General features: G+C 46.3%; 1 protein-coding gene across 1 annotated transcript in view; it reads right to left on the minus strand.

Annotated features, from left to right (window-relative positions):
• The window catches only part of VPS13D (vacuolar protein sorting 13 homolog D), a 71,025-nt gene that overhangs the window by 42,290 nt on the left and 11,239 nt on the right, over nt 1-17,496 (minus strand). Inside the window, exons 12-22 of the mRNA XM_032232173.1 lie at nt 17,214-17,393; nt 16,071-16,201; nt 15,694-15,766; nt 14,510-14,674; nt 12,417-12,547; nt 10,966-11,098; nt 6,579-8,786; nt 5,528-5,676; nt 3,987-5,033; nt 2,392-2,482; nt 567-693 (exon numbers count right to left, since the gene is read on the minus strand). Coding sequence (XP_032088064.1) covers nt 567-693; nt 2,392-2,482; nt 3,987-5,033; nt 5,528-5,676; nt 6,579-8,786; nt 10,966-11,098; nt 12,417-12,547; nt 14,510-14,674; nt 15,694-15,766; nt 16,071-16,201; nt 17,214-17,393 — 4,435 coding nt within the window. The remainder of the gene's footprint in view (nt 1-566; nt 694-2,391; nt 2,483-3,986; nt 5,034-5,527; nt 5,677-6,578; nt 8,787-10,965; nt 11,099-12,416; nt 12,548-14,509; nt 14,675-15,693; nt 15,767-16,070; nt 16,202-17,213; nt 17,394-17,496) is intronic.

Below are 17,496 nucleotides of genomic sequence, written 5' to 3' on the forward strand. Positions count from 1 at the left end.
AGGGTGGAAGGGAGTGAAGGAAAGAAGTAAGGGAGGAAAGGAAGGAAGGGAAGAGGAAGGGAAGGAAGTAGGGAAGGAAGTAAGCAGGAAAAGGAAATAGGAAGGAGGGAGACGGAAGGCAAGGAAGCAAAGTGGGAAGGAAGGAAGATGGGAGGGAGGAAAGAGTGAGGGGGAAGGAAGTAGGGAAGGAAGGAAGCAGGGAGGGAGGGAGGAGATGGAAGGAAGGAAAGAGAAAGGGGAGGAAGTAGGGAAATAAGTAAGCAGGAAAGGAAGGAAATAGGGTGGCAAGGAAGGAAGGAGATGGAAGGCAAGGAAGGAAAGAGGGAAGTAATGAAGCAGGGAAGGCGGGAGGGAGGGAGGAGATGGAAGGGAAGGAAGGAAAAAGGGAAGGGAGGGAGGGAGGGAGGCTTGTTCCCACCAGGATATGCCTCAGTTGCTCAGAAAGTAGCAGGTAATCATTAGCCTCCAAAATACCCGCAAGATCCAGATACGCTGAGCCTCCAGTTATCATACCACATTTTACACACACACACACACACGTAAGAAAAGGAGATTCCGCCACCTACTTGTGGATGTGGAAGATGAGGGCTTCCTCCCCGCTGGTGGTGAAGCGTTCCCTGTACAGCTCCCCGTGGGAGGTGAGGTCGCTTAGGGACAAACTCCCGATGCTGCCCCGGAAGGTCAAATCCCCTTCTGCAAGATTAAAAGGTTCCACCTGAGCCACGGTTAAAACAGGCCACGCCAAGACACAGTTCGCTCAACTGGGATTCGTGGCCTGAAGCACAGTTGGCCTCTCTTCTCCAACACAGTAAAGTTTCTTTTTAATTTATACATTTTTTCTTTGGTGTACATAACTGCTTAATCACAATGTATTGTCTGGATCAATTTACATTAAATAATAATAATGATAATGATGATGATGATGATGATGATGATGATGATGATAACAACAACAGTGGAGAACTGAGTTGGCAGTAGGGAATGAGAGCTACGGAACTACGGAATGGTTAATATCAAGCGAGGAATTTTCCAGGGTGATTCACTTTCACCTCTTCTCTTCATTATCGCAATGATCCCACTATCAGTAATCTTAAAAAAAATATGAAATTAGGCTTCCAAGCAGCCAAAGAAGCTGAAAAAATTTCTCATTTACTATATATGGATGATTTGAAACTCTATGGAAAGTCAGAAAAAGAAATCCAATCACTGACAAACACAGTCCGAGTATTCAGCACCGATATTTCAATGCAGTTTGGCATGGAAAAATGCGCCACTGTATCCATAAAATGTTCAGTTAACGGAGTGTCATCTTTAATGAATAAAAGTTTATAATAACGGTAACGTTATTTATTTATTCATAATGATAATCTATCCTCCTTTACTTGTACACAGTAGTCACCTTTCATTTTTTCTAATTTCTCTATTTTCCAACCATGTATAAAACAAATCCCATGTTTAAAAAAAAAATATTCTGTACATCCCCTTATCTCTACTGCCAACCTATCCATTTCCGCGCCTTCTAATGTTTTTTAAATTATATTTTCATCTGTAGGAGTTTCCTCGTTTCGCCAATCCTGGGCGAACACAATTCTCACTGCTATCAAGACCTGTAATATTAAATATGCATTCCCTTTATTGTATAGTTCTGATGTTATGCCTAAGCAAGAATATTCCCGGCTTTAAGTCTAGATGTTGCTTTCTCAGTTTTGTCTAACCATGTGCATCCAAAAAAGTTTTTAAGTTTGAAACTCCTCTGGTTTGCTGCCCAAAATCAACATTATGGTTGTTGACAGTCTTAAAAAGGCAACCAATTACCGTGTTTTCCCCAAAATAAGACAGGGTCTTATTTTGTTTTGACCCCTCCAAAATAAATCCTTGGCCTTATTTTCGTTTGTGTGTGTGTGTGTGTGTTTGTGTGTGTGTGTGATTAATTTGAGGTTCAGGAGGCAGTGAGCGTAATTATCTCATGGCAGCTGCTGTGTTGCAATATTTTCGGGGAGGGGTTAGTTTGGGGGGAGGGATTATTTTAGCTCATGCTCTCAAAAGCCCGATTGGACTTATTATCCAGAGAGGTCTTATTTTTTTGGGGGGGAAACAGGGCATTATAAGACCATTTTTCCCCCCTTTCTGAAGTTGGGATAAATTTAGAGAGAGAGAGAGATTTCAATCTCATTTCTTTTCCGTGGGCATTTTAAAACTTCAACGCCGCCGGATTTTTGATGGGGTGTTTTAGAGGCAGAGAAACCATTTTGCTGAGTGGGCTAAAAAAAAAGTGTGATTTTTTTTTACCTGCTAGCAAGGACTTTAAAAGGTAGGACACAAACCACCCCCACCCCCCCAAGGATGACTGAGTTGTCAAACTCACACCTTGGAAGGGGTATGGAGACTGACCTCTGGTTTCCATGTGGGTCACCAGCTTGGATACGTTGGCTTTGGCCAGTTCGTTAGTTGCCTTATTCAGCACCATGGACAGAGAGTGGACCTGTTGAAGGGGAAAGAAGGGGCGTCAAACTGACCGTCACATCGAGGTCTCCTTCTTCAAAATATGGCCAGCCTGGGACAGGTAGTCCTCGATTTACGACTGTACTTGAGCCCAGAATTGATCTTGCAAAGTGAGAAAGGAGCTCAGTGAGTCTTGTCCTATTTTGCGATTTTTCTCGCCAGGTTGGTTAAGTTAATCCCTCCTCCTCCTTCTTCTCCTCCTTTTTCTTCTTCTTCCTCCTCCGGTTCTCCCTCTTCTTCTTCCTCCTCCTCTTCCCCCTCCCCCTCCTGCTCCTCTCCTCCCCGCTCTTCTTCTTCTCCTCCTCTTCTTCCTCCTCCACCTCTTCTTCCTTCTCCTCCTCCTCTTCTTCCTGTCCTCCTTTTTCTTCTTCTTCCTCCTCCTACTTCTCCCTCTTCTTCTTTCTCCTCTTCCCCCTCCCCTTTCCGCTCCTCTTCCTCCCCCTCTTCTTCTCCTCCTCATCTTCTTCTTCCTCCTTCTCTTCTTCCTCCCCCTCCTCCTCCCGCTTCTCCCTCTTCTTCTTCCTCCTCTTCTTCTCCTCCTCCTCCTCTACTTCTCCCTCCTCCTCCCCCTCCTCTTCCTCCCCCTCCTCTTCCTCCCCCTCCTCCCTCTTCTTCTCCTCTCCCTCTTCCTCTCCTCCTCTTCTTCCTCCTCCCCCCGCTTCTCCTCTTCTTCTTCTTCCTCCTCCTCCCCCTCCTCTTTCTCCTTCTCCCTTTTCTTCCTCTTCCTCTCCCTCTTCTTTTTCTTCTTCTTTTTCCTTCTCCTCTTCCTTCTCCTCCCACCCTCTTGAGCTACAAATGCTGCTCTCTTCTTCTCCTTCCTCCTCCTCCTCCTCCTCTCTGGTTTTTCCCCATTCATCGGAAGGTGGCAAAAAGGGACCGCGTGACTTCAGGATGCCGACACCATCATAAATGTGAGTTCAGCTGCCAAGCGTCCGAATGTAAATCACTATGGAGATATCTGCAACGGTCACAAGGGTGAAAACTGGTCATCAGTCACGTTTTTCAGTGTGGCCGTCACTTCAAACGGTTACAACAACGGTGTAACTGTTGAACAGTACAGGTTTGTTCTCGACTCACAACCGTTTCATTTAGTGACTGTTCAATGTGAGACGACACTGAAAAAAGGGACTTAGGGCTGTTTTTCACACTTAGGACGGCGATGGCATCTCCGCGGCCACAGGATCAGAATTCAGATGCCTGGCAAATGACGTACGAAATGAATGTCGTGTTTACGACGGTCACAGTGTCCCCAGCGACCTTCTGACAGGGAAGGCCAAGGGGGAAGCCAGATTCATTTAATGACCGGGTTGCCAACTTAACAAATGGAAAGATTCCCCTTAACAAACACGGTGAGAGAAGTCGTGAAACGGGGCTTAAGACTCCCTTAATGCATTTCCCACTTCGCCGGAAAACATTTTCGGGCTCGTAAGTCGAGGACAGACTGGCGTTTACGAACGTTGCGGGATAACTCCTCCGCTACCTACCTTGAGATCCAGTTTGGAATTGACGGACTCCTCCTGCACCTCGTCGTCCGGCGAGGGATTGAACTCCGATTTGGCGGCCTGCTGTACCTCCCCGCTCGGCGTCAACCTGACGCCGTGATTCTCGGCTGTGGACCCGATGCTGAAGAAATCCAGGATCACCACCCAAGTCTGCAGGGTGATGAGGATGTCCAGGCAGTTGAAGTCGATGTCCACGCTGCGGTGGATCCTGTCGTAGCGCGAGGAGAACTCGGGGTGCTTCTTGTCCACCAGGAGGACATTGATGTGCACCAGCGAATCGTCGAAGTCGCTCCTTCCGGAGGGCGCGGCCAACTCTCTGGCGGTGGGGGAAGGCGGAGGGGTCAGCGGGCAGCCCTCCTCGCCACCTTCGTGGTGCCTGGGATGAGAGACGCAAGAAGGCCGCTGGTAGAACTGGAAGACGTTGGGGGCCTCCTCCATGTGGGAGGGGAGAGAGCGGGGCATGTCCGGGTACTCCACGTTGGACACCAGCGGGCAGGATTGGGAGAGGTACTCCTTGTGGGCCAGGCTGGAAGGTTTGGGGGCCCCGTGGGACACCATGAGGTTTCTGTACGGGGAGTCAGGGTTCTTCACCAGGAGGTCTTCCATCAGCAGGGAACGCAAGGTGGTCTGGATGGACAACGTGTGCGGGTGGTCCTTGGAGAACTCCACGTCAAAGTCCTGGAAGGTCAAGCTGACCAGGCCTTGGGCCCCCAGGGTCAGATCGCCGCTGAGCTGGACCTGCAGCTGGGCGATGTGGAACATGGCTTGGATCTGAGTGAAAGACTGGGAGGCTCCCTGGACCGGCCTCGGGCCTTTGACGTCGGAATGGGCCGTGTGGGTGAAGAAGCTGTTTTCCTTCCGGCCGGTGGGGAAATCGGCGCTCAGGCTCCGGAGACAGGCCGAAGGAGAAGCCAAGCTGGAGTAAGTTGACGACGGGAAGCTGGACGGCGGCTTGGTCAGATCCTCGTTGCACACCAGGTTGTCCATCGTCTGCATCACCTGCTCGTAGACGTGCTTGGCCAAAATCACCTGCGGGGTTGGGAAACGAGAAGGTGAGCGCCATTCGGATTTCGTGGGATATCGGATTTAATCGTTTGCGCTTATAAACCCCGCTTAAAGTTGACAAGGTGGACAAACATTCCGATACAGGTACGATTTGTGGTACGGTGGCCTAGAGGAGGAGCGCTTGCCTCACGATTGGGAGGCTTCTGAGTTCGATCCTAGACAGAGGCAGATATTTCTCTTTCACTGGGCACACTGAGAATATAACTGCTGAACAAAACTCCGCTCTGGTGACATGAAAGGCATCAGGCCACTCAGTTCCATTCAGTTGCCCAGAATCCACCCCGCAAGACATTATGGGGTCATTAAAGAATGAACCACAACAAAAACACTAGGTAGACCTTATGTTTGTTTAGTGACTGCTCGAAGTTACAACGGCACTGAAAAGTGTGTAAAATTAACCGTAATTTTGAAATTAAATTTTTAAAAAAGTAATTTTTAATTTTTTTAAAAAAATTTACCTGCAGAGGGTTGACGAACTTCCCTTCGATCCTCATCAGGCTTGAAATGTTGACGCTGTCGCTCGGGGAGAAGGCCAGCTCTGCGTTGGGCTCAATGGGGATCTTCTCCAGGATGAACTGAATGGTGGCGTTGTTCAGAATGTGGAAGGCTGAAAGGGAAGGGACTCGGGTGACGTAGTTGGAAACTCTTTTTTATCTTATTGTTTCCCAACGAAAATGACTTTTAAGGCACTCCAGTATCTGGAATTAAACTGACTGGGAAAATTCTGGGAGTTGGAAGCCCACCTATTGTCAGGCCTGCCATTATATTCCTTTTAGAATTTTGGCCTGCCACACTTTCTCTTATTTCATTATGCTGTTTCATTAGTATAGTTGATGGGAGGGGGGGAATAGACAGGAGTAGGATTGTGGAATGTATTGTTTTCATTCTTTACTAGAAGCCAAGCTCATCTTTTGTCTCTGCACTTTTACACCTGACCGGAAGCAGCTGGGTGTGGATGCCAGCGTGGAAGAAGAAGATTGGACCATGAGATGGATTGTGGGTGTGGGGACAAGGGTGGAATTCTGATGTCATTTCCAGAATTGGGATTAACACAAATGCGCTAAGATGTCTGCTTTATTAAATTGGAACAAAAAGGATCGTTTTGCCTTGGACTCTGATTTAATTGTACATGATACTTGGAACGCTGACACCTATATTCGAAGTCTTATAAATTTGAGTCGTGGACACTGGAATTGGTCACTCATCGTCCACCTGTGGCCTTCCTCCCAAGTCGACCCGTTCTTTGGCTGTTCCCTTCGCCTGGCAACTCTGAGCATACGCACACTGGGAACAGGCTCCACCTGTTCTTCTGCCTCCGAGGCAGCTGATACCGGGCCTATGACTGCCCCCCCCCCCTCTGCCTCCGACACAGAGCCCTCGTCCGAGCCTTCCCCAGACTCCAGGACTGGCCCGTCTTCCTCCCCAACCTCCTCACTCTCCGAATCTGCTCCTATCTCCGCTGGCGGGACACAACCGTGCAAAACAGCGGGAGTCTTCCCCACAACTTACCTTGGCCTTTATGTAAAGATTCGAAAAAATCGTGACGGGTGAATTGAGACTCTTCCTGGTAGCCTGACGGGGAGGGCAGCACGGGGGGCGCCTCCAGAGGCGAGTCCTTTTTGCCCGCCAAGTGGCTGCAATTCAGAGAATACATCTTGATATCCCTGATTTCCACCTGCAGGCTGTCGCTCCTCAGTTTGTCTTCCCCCGTCACGAAGTTCTGGATAGATATTTGTCCTAAATGGCCAACCAGTAGTTCAGGACTGCCTGGCTTACGAGGGATGGAGACCACGGGCGACTCGATCTTCACGTTTAAGACCAGCTTGATGGTTTCCGTCTTGGGGTACAACGGAGCCTGCTCTTCCCCGTCGTCGTGTTCCAGATTGAAGGGGTCCCTGGACCGGGGCGTCGTGTCGAAAAGGGACACCATCTCACTGTATTCCGCCGTCTTGGTGGCCAGGACGGTGGTCACTTTGCTGGCCGCGCTCTTCAGCATGCCGCGGAAGTTCTCCTCCAGCTCGTCCAGCGACAGAGCGATCTCCTTCAGGAATTTGGCGGAGTGGTTGTAGTGCAGGGAGGCCATCTGGAGGAGGAGGGAGCACTCCGCCGCGGACTGTTCGAGGAAGGTGAAGCAGAGCGCGTCCGGGAGGCCGCTGGCATCCTCGAACTGGGGGAATGTGGGCCGGGCATAGCCCACGTCGCGGATCAGGCTCTCGTACCGCTCCGTGTTCCCGATGCTGACCACATACTGGTTTTTCACATTGTCCTGGGTCAGGTCCATAAGGTGGAGGCAGCCCAGGGAGCCGTTGACCTCCAGCCTGCTGCCCATGGAGACGTTAACCCTGGTGCCTCCAATGCTGGCCGTGGCGATTTTCCGGCCGAATTTCTCTCGGTTGACTAAGGTAACCGTCCTGAGTAAGAGGACATTCAGCCAGTGGATCTCCACGGCCACTTCAATGCTTTGGGAATGGGTGGACTGAAAATTCTCCTGCTCGCCGAAGGTGTTTTCGGCGTCGGTCAGCAGCGGCTGAGGGCTGCCTTCGTCCTTCTCCTTCGGGAAGGACTTCTGCAGGAAGCCGATTAGCTCGACGATGGTCTCCGGGTTGAGGATGATGTCCAGGTTGTTCATCTGGACGGTGAGCACCTGGAGGGAACTATCCAGGTTCATGGAAGGGCACTCGGCGGTGACAAATTGGTATTCCAGTTTGATTAAGGATTCGTCTCGTTTCGACGACGTGCTGGAGAGTCTCTTGGAAGAAGCCTGGGTGCATTTCTCGGCGAGAGAGGCCTCCCCGACGAGCAGGGTCTCGCTGAGGCCATTAACGGGGGACTGAGCCTTGCTGTCTCGTAGGCTTCCCGTCGGGAGGTCGAAACTGAGGTTCTTGTGCGACGCCATCAAGAGGTCGAAATCGGCGCCGTAGGTCTGCATGGTGTCGACCAAGAGCAAGCCGTGAACGGTGAGGGAGACCTCGACGTCGTAAGGCCTCTTCACGAAGTGAGCGTTGGTGCCGAAAACTTTCAGCACCGAGATGTAGCGGCCGTTGCTCTCGACGGCCAGTTGCATGCAGTTCACCCGGAACTCGGCCAGGAGCAGCTGGGATTCCACTAGGACTTCTTTGGTGTGTTGCTCCACCAGGATGACACTCTGGGTTAAGTTCACCACGGAGTTGTGCAGGCTCCCGCGCTGTTCCAAGCTGGGCAAAGGAGCCTCTTTCCCGGCCTGGGAGGCTTCCGGATCAGGGGTGCTTAGCCTGCCGAAACAGTTGTTCAAGGCCACGATTTTGTCCTCGTTGATGTGTATTTTCAAATCGGGCAAGTTGCCCGACAGGACAGCTCCGGGGTATTTGGGGTCAGAAGTGTAGATGAGCCGGCGTTCCAGTTGCAAATGGACGTTAAACTTCTCCACCACGTGAGTCGGGCCCACGTCGATGTCTTGGGCGTATTTCCAGTTGTCTTTCACCCGCCCCACCATGATCTGGAGATCGTTGAAGGACAAAGTGTAGGTCTCATACATTTTTTTGCTCATCAAGTGTGCCTGGAGCTGCTCTTCGCTGATTTCTACACCCGGGAACTCTTCGCTGCTTTTGTCCTCTCCGGTCGGGTTGAGTTCCGGAGGGGGGCTGTTGGGTGGGGTGGCAAGAGGGGTCTTGTATTCCTCGTCGCTCAAATCGCTCAGCTCTAGGGAGGGGCCATCCGGACTCTTTTTCCTGTGCTCCTCTAGAAAATGAGGGAAAGAAATCAGCCACGTGATCTTTGGTAAACACACACACACACACAGAAACATTGGACTATGACAACTTGCCACAATCAACGTGCCATGGCCAACTCACTATGGCCAACTCGCCACGGCCAAGTTTCCATGCCCAATTCATCATGGACTACGTGCCACAGCCAAGTCGTGTCAAGCATGAAGCCATATTCCTCTTGGATCTTTGGCCTGCCACACTCTCTATTATTCTACCGTGCCTTGTCTATTGTGGGAAAATGGGATGGGGGGATTGTACAGAGTTAGATGCTATGTAGCCATAACAACATTCTTTCTAGAAAACCAAGGTCATCCTTTGTCTTTGAATCTCTACACCTGACCGGAACTGGGATGGGTGGAAGCTGCCAGCGTGGCAGTGGGAGATTGGACCATGGGATGGACTTGTGGGGGTGGGGGCAAGATCTTGAACTTTCAACTGGGTGGAGGAAACCGGGAAGTTTTCAGATTTCGAGTTTTCCCAGATGTGCCAACGTGGCTTCTCTTCATAAATTGGAACTTTGAGCAATGCTTTGCCTCGGACTCTGATTTAATTTTGGATGCTACTTGGAACCCTGACACATAGCAGTTAGACTTAGACTTATATACCACTTCATAGGGCTTTCAGCCCTCTCTAAGCAGTTTACAGAGTCAGCATATTGCCCCCAACAATATAGTCAACATATTGCCCCCACAGCCAACTTGCCATGGTCAACTTGCCATGGCCAATTCATCATGGACAGCTCACCACAGTCATCTCACCACAGTCAACTCACCATGGTCAACTTGCCATGCCCAATTCATCATGGACAACTCACCACAGCCAACTCGCCATGGTCAACTCGCCATGGCCAATTCACCACAGCCAACTCACCACCCTGACCTCACTGCGGGACAAGAGTTACACTAATAACCGGTGGAATAGAATCATGAAGGAAAGGATGCCAAAGGAGACACAGAATGAAATGTGAACAACAACCATTAAAATAATGTTTTCATAAATTTTTAAATAATCAAACTGAATTGCTGAATTGTCTCACAGTGAGTTGACCCTGCAGCAAAGTTGGCCGGGACGAGTTGTCTCGTTTCCGCAGAGAGTCCTTGATAAGCAAACCCTTTGCACAGAAACTCAGAAATAGCGTGGGCCAAAAACTTTGGTTACAACATAGATCTAGTGGATTGGGAAAGAATTTGGAACACAAATTATAAACTAATACGATCAGCAGCACTTAAAGAAAAGAGCCGAGGTGGCGCAGTGGTTAGGGGTGCAGTACTGCAGGCCACTTCAGCTGACTGCTATCTGCAGTTCAGCAGTTCAAATCTCACCGGCTCAGGGTTGACTCAGCCTTCCATCCTTCCGAGGTGGGTGAAATGAGGACCCGGATTGTTGTTGGGGGCGATATGCTGACTCTGTAAACTGCTTAGAGAGGGGCTGAAAGTCCTATGAAGCGGTATATAAGTCTAACTGCTATTGCTATTGCTAAAATATATACAAAAGTTTTATCGTTGGCATTTAAATGTATATGCTAAAATGTACCCAAACATGAACCCGACCTGCTGGAAGTGTAAAAAAGTACAAGGGACTTATTATCACATATGGTGGACCTGCCTGGAAACACAAAAATATTGGGACAAAAATTTGGAAATGGGTGCAAGAAATTACAGGAGAACAGATAAAATACAAACCCGAAATCTTTCTACTGGGAATAATCAAAGGGAAATATACAAAGAAAATTAAGTACATATTAATACATCTGCTAACTACAGCTAGAATAGCATTTGCCCAATGCTGGAAACAAAATAATACCCCCTCGGATGAATTAGTGATAAAAAAAAAACTTTGGATTGTGCAGAGATGGACAAATTAACACTGAAATTAAAAGATAAAGAAGAGTCGGGATATTATGAAATTTGGAACAATTGGTACAAATGGCTGCAAAACAAGAATAAAATTAATTAAGCCAAAAAACAATATATATAAATATATATAGAACTGTGTATAAAGGTGCGTAAATATAGAAGCGAAATATTATATACATGTACAGGTATGATGACATAACAATGTTGATGTAATGACTTTAAGGTGTTGTAGAAGGAAAAAATAATTTAAAAAATCTGCAAAAAAAAGAAAGAAAGAAATGGAACAGCTCGTACCTTGGGAGTTAGTGAGCAGCATTCTGCCCAGGTCAATGACGACTAAAACAGGGTCTGAGAATTTGAAGTCGTCCGGGAAGATCACCTGAGGGGCAGAGATATCCAGGCAAATCGACCAACGCTTGCTTTCCTCCTAAAAGAAGAAAAAAAGAGAAATTTGGTTCTTTTTCAAACAGCCAAAACGATTCTCTTGAGTATAAATCTAAAATTTAAAAGCACACGCCTAGAATCCTAACCACAAAAGCAAATCTAGAAACAGACTTTACCAGCAGGCAACTGTGTCTATTTCCTAGACAACAAATTCAAAGGATGTAACCAAAGGCACCGATTTTAATCAGGGATGTTGATTTTAATACAGCCATACCGAGTTGCCTTCATTAGATATAAAAGAACACTGGAACAATCCGTAGTTTACTGAAACACGGTAAGCCTAAAATCATGGGCGATAAACGAAAACTTTTTGATCCCCCCCACAATTTGCCAAGGCCCAAATCTGAATTTTTACTACAGGTTGGAATAACGCGATGGTCAAATCCAGGTTGTATTCCTCCTCCACACCCAATGCTTTCAGTATTCCAACCAAAAGCCTAGGAATTTTAAGACGAGTGGACTTCAACTCCCAGAATTCCCCAGCCAGCTGACTATGGAGGAATTCTGGGAGTTGAAGTCCGCATATCTTAAAAGTTGAGAAATCCTGATTTAGGCTGTAGTCCTAATCTGTTTTTCAATCCAAAGTGAGACTTTGTGTGTGGTTAGAGCGAACACATGACCATGTTCTCTCTCTCTCTCTCTCTCTCTCTCTCTCTCTCTCTCTCTCTCTCTCTCTTTCTCTCTCCCTCCCTCCCTCCCTCCCTCCCTCTCAACATCAGGGTTCCAACACCCCCAATGAAAGAAGACTCCGAAGCTTGAGGTTCCTCAAAGTTCCATTTTATTAGAGATGTCCTATTAGCATCTCTCTGGGAAAACCTGAATCTGAAAGCTTCCAGGTTTTCCCCACGCAAAAGTCCTGTCCAGCACCCACAGATTCTTCACAAACTGCAGGTGCCTCCCAGTCACACCACTCCATGTGCAGGGCAAGTTGTCCTTGACTCTCTGAGAAACGAATGTTATTTTGACTATATCTACCCCACTCCATATGATTCCCCCCCGCTCCCAGTTTCCAACAGCAATAAACGTGGCAAAAGATGGCTTCCGGTGCTTTAATACTTGCTTTAATACTTGAACCAAAAGCTGTTTCTCAACCCTGGCAAAGCTTTAAGACGGGCGGACTTCAACTCCCAGAATTCCCCAGCAAGCATGGAGGAATTCTGGGAGTTGGAAGTCCGCACAGCTTAAAAGTTTAGGCTGCAGGCTTCATCTGCTTTTCAACCCAAACCAAGATTTTGTGTGGGATTAAGGCAAAGACCATGTTATAAAACACACACACACACACACACCAAAAGCCCACTCACAATAAAATCACCAACAAGCAGTCGGTCAATAGTCTGCCGGATTTCCGCTTTGGTCTGCATCTTGAGCCTGTTGTATTGTCTCCGCGCAGCTTCGGCCACTCTTAACTCCAGCTCGGACTGACATCCGAAACCTGCATTAAGGGTCACCCCAAAAAGACATTGATGTTGGTCCAAGAAGCAACGGATGGAAACTACCGTATTTTTTCGGAGGATAAGACGCACCGGAGTATAAGACGCACCATGATTTTGAAGAGGTAAGTTTAAAAAAAAAAAGGTTTTTGCACTCTGCAGGCCTCCCAAACCTTCTTCATGCCTCAGGGTTTTTTTTTTGCAAAGGGGCATGGGGCTTTGGTAGGCCAAGAATGCTGTATTCAGTGTATAAGATGCACCCAGATTTTCACCCTCTTTTTTAAGGGAAAAGGGTGCATATTATGTAGGGTTTTTACAGTGAATCATCTGAATGGTCCTTGGAACTGAGGTTACACGTGTAAGTAAAAACTGCAGCAATCTGCAGAAAATATTTGCCTGTCAGCTATTCTTTGCTTGCAGTGTTCCCAGGCATGATTCGAGGGCACAGGATGAAACAAAGTAATGAACCTGCAACATTTTATTCACTCATTTGATAATACTTGATTTATTCAGCTATAACAACGTGAACGTATGCCAATGATGTAAGGACTAACCAATTATTGTGCCTTGGAGACTTGTTAGCCAATAATGATATAATACGTAAAGTAGATAGAGCTCAAAGAAGCTGAAAACACTATTAAGAATGATGTTTCATGATTAATAATTTTGCTGTTGATTCTCATGTCAATTCTGGATGCTCAATAAACTTTGGTTGATTTAGCTATCCGTGGGTGGATTACATTCTTTTCATCTTCAGCCTCGGGACCCTAAATGCTACATCTTATACTCCAAAAAATACGGCAATCAAGGAGCACCAAGCCCACCACCCTTAAAATATTTCCACAGCCAATCATGGAAGCTAACAGTTGCTTGGCTGTTTCATTCTTAGGAAAATTTCAACTGTATTTTTTTTTGAAGCTCGTAAAAAAATCTTTATTTTCTGCACACACGCCCCTATCTTTTAGAATCTTGCCAAACCACATTCGAATAAGGTTTGTTCACACAACAGGCTGCAAAACGTGGCTTCCTAAATCACAACTGGTTTTGCGCAGCGTACCACGCCAAAACTGAAGCATGGAAGCACGGAAACGAAAGCATCAAGCTCACGGCGTAGCCTGAAAAAAATTGAATCGTGATTGGGAGGCAGAAATGGGCTTTGAGCAGCCCTGAATTTGGTCAAATTCATGCCGGGATCATTCTGACGAATTTGACACACGCTTCTTTGTACCCACGCAATCTATGATTTAAGGCGCTCGGTGGCTCAGTGGCTAAGACGCTGAGCTTGTTGATCAGAAAGGTCGGCAGTTCAGCGGTTCGAATCCCTAGCGCCACATAACGGAGTGAGCTCCCTTGGCTTGTCTCAGCTCCTGCCAACCTAGCAGTTCGAAAGCAGGTAAAAAATGCAAGTAGGAAAGGTGGTGCAGTGGTTAAATGCAGCACTGCAGGCTACTGCTAGATTAGCAGGTCAGCGGTTCAAATCTCACCGGCTCAGGGTTGACTCAGCCTTCCATCCTTCCGAGGTGGGTAAAATGAGGACCCAGATTGTTGTTGGGGGCAATATGCTGACTCTCTGTAAACCGCTTAGAGAGGCCTGAAAGGCCTATGAAGCGGTATATAAGTCTACTGCTATTGCTATTGCTATTGCTAAAAAACAGGGATCACCTTTGGTGGGAAGGGAACAGCGTCCGGTGTGCTTTCGGGTGTTGAATCATGCCGGTCACATGATCACCGCCCCTTAGACTTGGGAACGACTAGCACATATGTGCAAATGGAATCTTTACCTTTACCTTTAATCTATGGTTTAACAGTAGAACGAACCATTTAACTTTCCAAAACAACCCTCGTTGTATGGTTGAAAAATAACCTAATTATAAAATGTAAGGAAAAGAAAGAAAGAAAGAAAGAAAGAAAGAAAGAAAGAAAGAAAGAGGGAGAGGGGGAAGAAATAGAGTAGGAAGATTCACCTGAGGAATGGACTCTTCCCTTGTAGAAAAAGTCAGCTACTTTCTTAATGGCTTGGGGGTTGTAAATAATATTCAGGGGCTGGGTGCTGACTTCCAACCGCCTCTCGAAATTGCTGCGAGCCGGGTTTTTCTCATACAGCATTTCGAAGACTGGGACGGGATCTTCTGCAAAGAGAGGAGGGAACAGTAAGCAAAAAGCAGAACGCACAGATTCCAAATTAAAAAAAATCATGAAATGAAATGAAATATAAAATATTAATTAATGAAATAAATGAAATAAAAAATAACATAATAAAATGAAATGAAATATAAAACAATGGAATAAATGAAATAAAATAATTAAATGAAATAAATAAAATAAAATAATAACATAATAACATAACATAATAACATAACATAATAAAATAATAATACAATAAAATAATAATACAATAAAATAAAAATAAAATAAATAAATAAATAATCTGGGCCAGAGTGGGATGGAGCCCATTAAATGGCTTGTGTGATCGGTGTCACTGAAGTGGGAGGTGAGAGATGGTTTTACTACATTAATTTATTTGATTTTTTTCATTAGTTTTACTGTTTTAGATGTGGTTTTTATATCCTGTAAGCTGCCTTGAGTCGCCATGGGTGAACAGGCAGTAATATAAATTTAACAATAAATAAATAAAATAAATAAATATAAAAATAAATATACATATAATATAAATGCATGTAAATATGAATAAAATATGAATAAAATTTGCTGACGCAATTTGCTAAAAATCTGTAAACCGCTTAGAGAGGGCTGAAAGCCCTATGAAGCGGTATATAAGTCTAATAAATAAATAAATAAAATAAATAAATGAAATAAAATGATAAAATAATAAAATAAAATAAACACATAAACCACTCAAAGAACAGGAATACAGTCTCCAGCATCATTGGACAAGTGACATCCCATCCAATTCGAATGGGGAGGGGTGTGTGTGTGTGTCTGGTGACTGCTGAATAAATTTTACCTGCTTTGCAATTTTTAAAAAAAAAAATCAACCTGCATATCCAGGTCAACCTCTAGAGCTGTGAGATGAGTTTCCTTTTTCTAAGATCCCATGAGGGAAGAAGATGGGATCGATCGATTCAGAGTGCCCGGATTGTTTTAAACAGCAGGTGGCCAAGGGCAGCCCCAAAAATGAAAATATTACCACTGCTCTGGTTGCTGGTGTCAGAAGAGGAGGTCTGGAGGCTGACAGAAGAGGCACAGCCGACTTCCTTCAGCTGGGAAGAAAAAAGAGAGAGAAATAATATAAATTAACAAAGGAGAATGTTTGTAGTTCAGGATTAAACAGCTGGCCGCTCGGTGCTCTCTGAGCTGGATGGTTTTCTTGCAGACGTTTCATGACCCAACTAGGGAACGTCATTAGGCCAGAAGGGAGTGGGGTTTGCAGGGAGGAGGAGGAAAGGAAGGGAGGAAGGAGAGGAGGAGGAAAAGGAGGAGGGAGAGGAGGAGGAGGGAGAGGAAAGAAGGAAGGAAGGGGAGGAGGTTCCTAATCCCTTCCCGCGGGCACAGAGTTCAACCTACCGGATTCGGGAAGACGAGGACGGGGAAAATGGTTCCTTCGGTCGCCAAATCTCGGAGGAAGAGGCTGCCAAGCTGAACTTTCAAAAGGGAGGAATTCCTGCGAGGGAGCGTTTCTGCTAAGATGGTCACGCCTGAAAACACAAGAGCCAGCCCAATGGGGTTTAGGATGCTACTCAGTACTGCAAATGACGTAGCCAATTAATGGAAGGCTATCTATCTCTCTGTCTATGTCTGTCTACCTACCTACCTACCTACCTACCTACCTACCTACCTACCTACCCATCCATCCATCCATCCATCCATCCATTCTATCATCTGCCTACCTACTTACCTACCTACTTACCTATCTATTTCTCTCCTATCTATCTAGCTATCTCTATCAATCTATCTCTCTGCCTGCCTGCCTGCCTACCTATCTATTTCTCTCACATCTATCTATCTATCTATCTATCTATCTATCTATCTATCTATCTATCTATCTATCATCTATCTATCTATCTATCATCTATCTATCTATCTATCATCTATCTCTATCAATTTATCTCTATCAATCTATCTCTATCAATCTATCAATCAATCTACCTACCTACCTCTCTCTCTCTCTCTCTCCATCCATCCATCCATCGCTCTCTCTCTACCTACCTACCTCTATCTCTCTCTCTCTCTCTATCTCAGTCTCTACCTACCTACCTACCTACCCATTCATCTATTATTCCATCCATCCATCCATCCATCCATCCATCTATATCAATCTATCTTTATCTATCTACCTACCTACCCACTCATCCATCCATCCATCTCTATCAATCAATTGTTCAATCAATCGATCAATCTCTCTCTACCTACCTACCCATCCATCCACCCACCCACCCACCCACCCACCCACCCACCCACCCATCTATATTAATCTAGCTTTATCTATATATCTACCTACCTACCCACTTATCCATCCGTCCATCTCTATCAATCAATCATTCAATAAATCTCTCTCTCTCTCTACCTATCCATCCATCCATCCATCCATCCATCCATCCATCCATCCACCTTTAACTATCAAACCCATCCACCATCCTGTATAGCTGGCATCGCGCATGATCAAAGGCCAGCCTCCATTCCACAAGAGCCAAAGGGGGGGGGGGGTACCTGAAAACTGGAGCTGCATGAAGGCTCTCTCGCTGGCCTGGCCACTTCTCTTCTCCGCGTGCAACAGCGTGACGGAGCCACCTTGCAACCACAGGTTGAGTTTGACCAGGACGTGGTCCCTCTTTGTGAAGGTATTGATACTGGAGACATCGGTAGCTGGATCAAAAAAGTCGTCAGCCCCTGGTTTGGGGGAAGAAAAGGTTAAAAAAAAACCCCACTAAATAAGATCAACCTAATTCGATTTATGAAGCTACTAATTATCAGTAGCAGATTGGGTTGACTT

The sequence above is a fragment of the Thamnophis elegans genome, chromosome 15 (assembly GCF_009769535.1).
Source record: "Thamnophis elegans isolate rThaEle1 chromosome 15, rThaEle1.pri, whole genome shotgun sequence".
In the NCBI taxonomy this organism is placed as follows: Eukaryota; Metazoa; Chordata; class Lepidosauria; order Squamata; family Colubridae; genus Thamnophis; species Thamnophis elegans.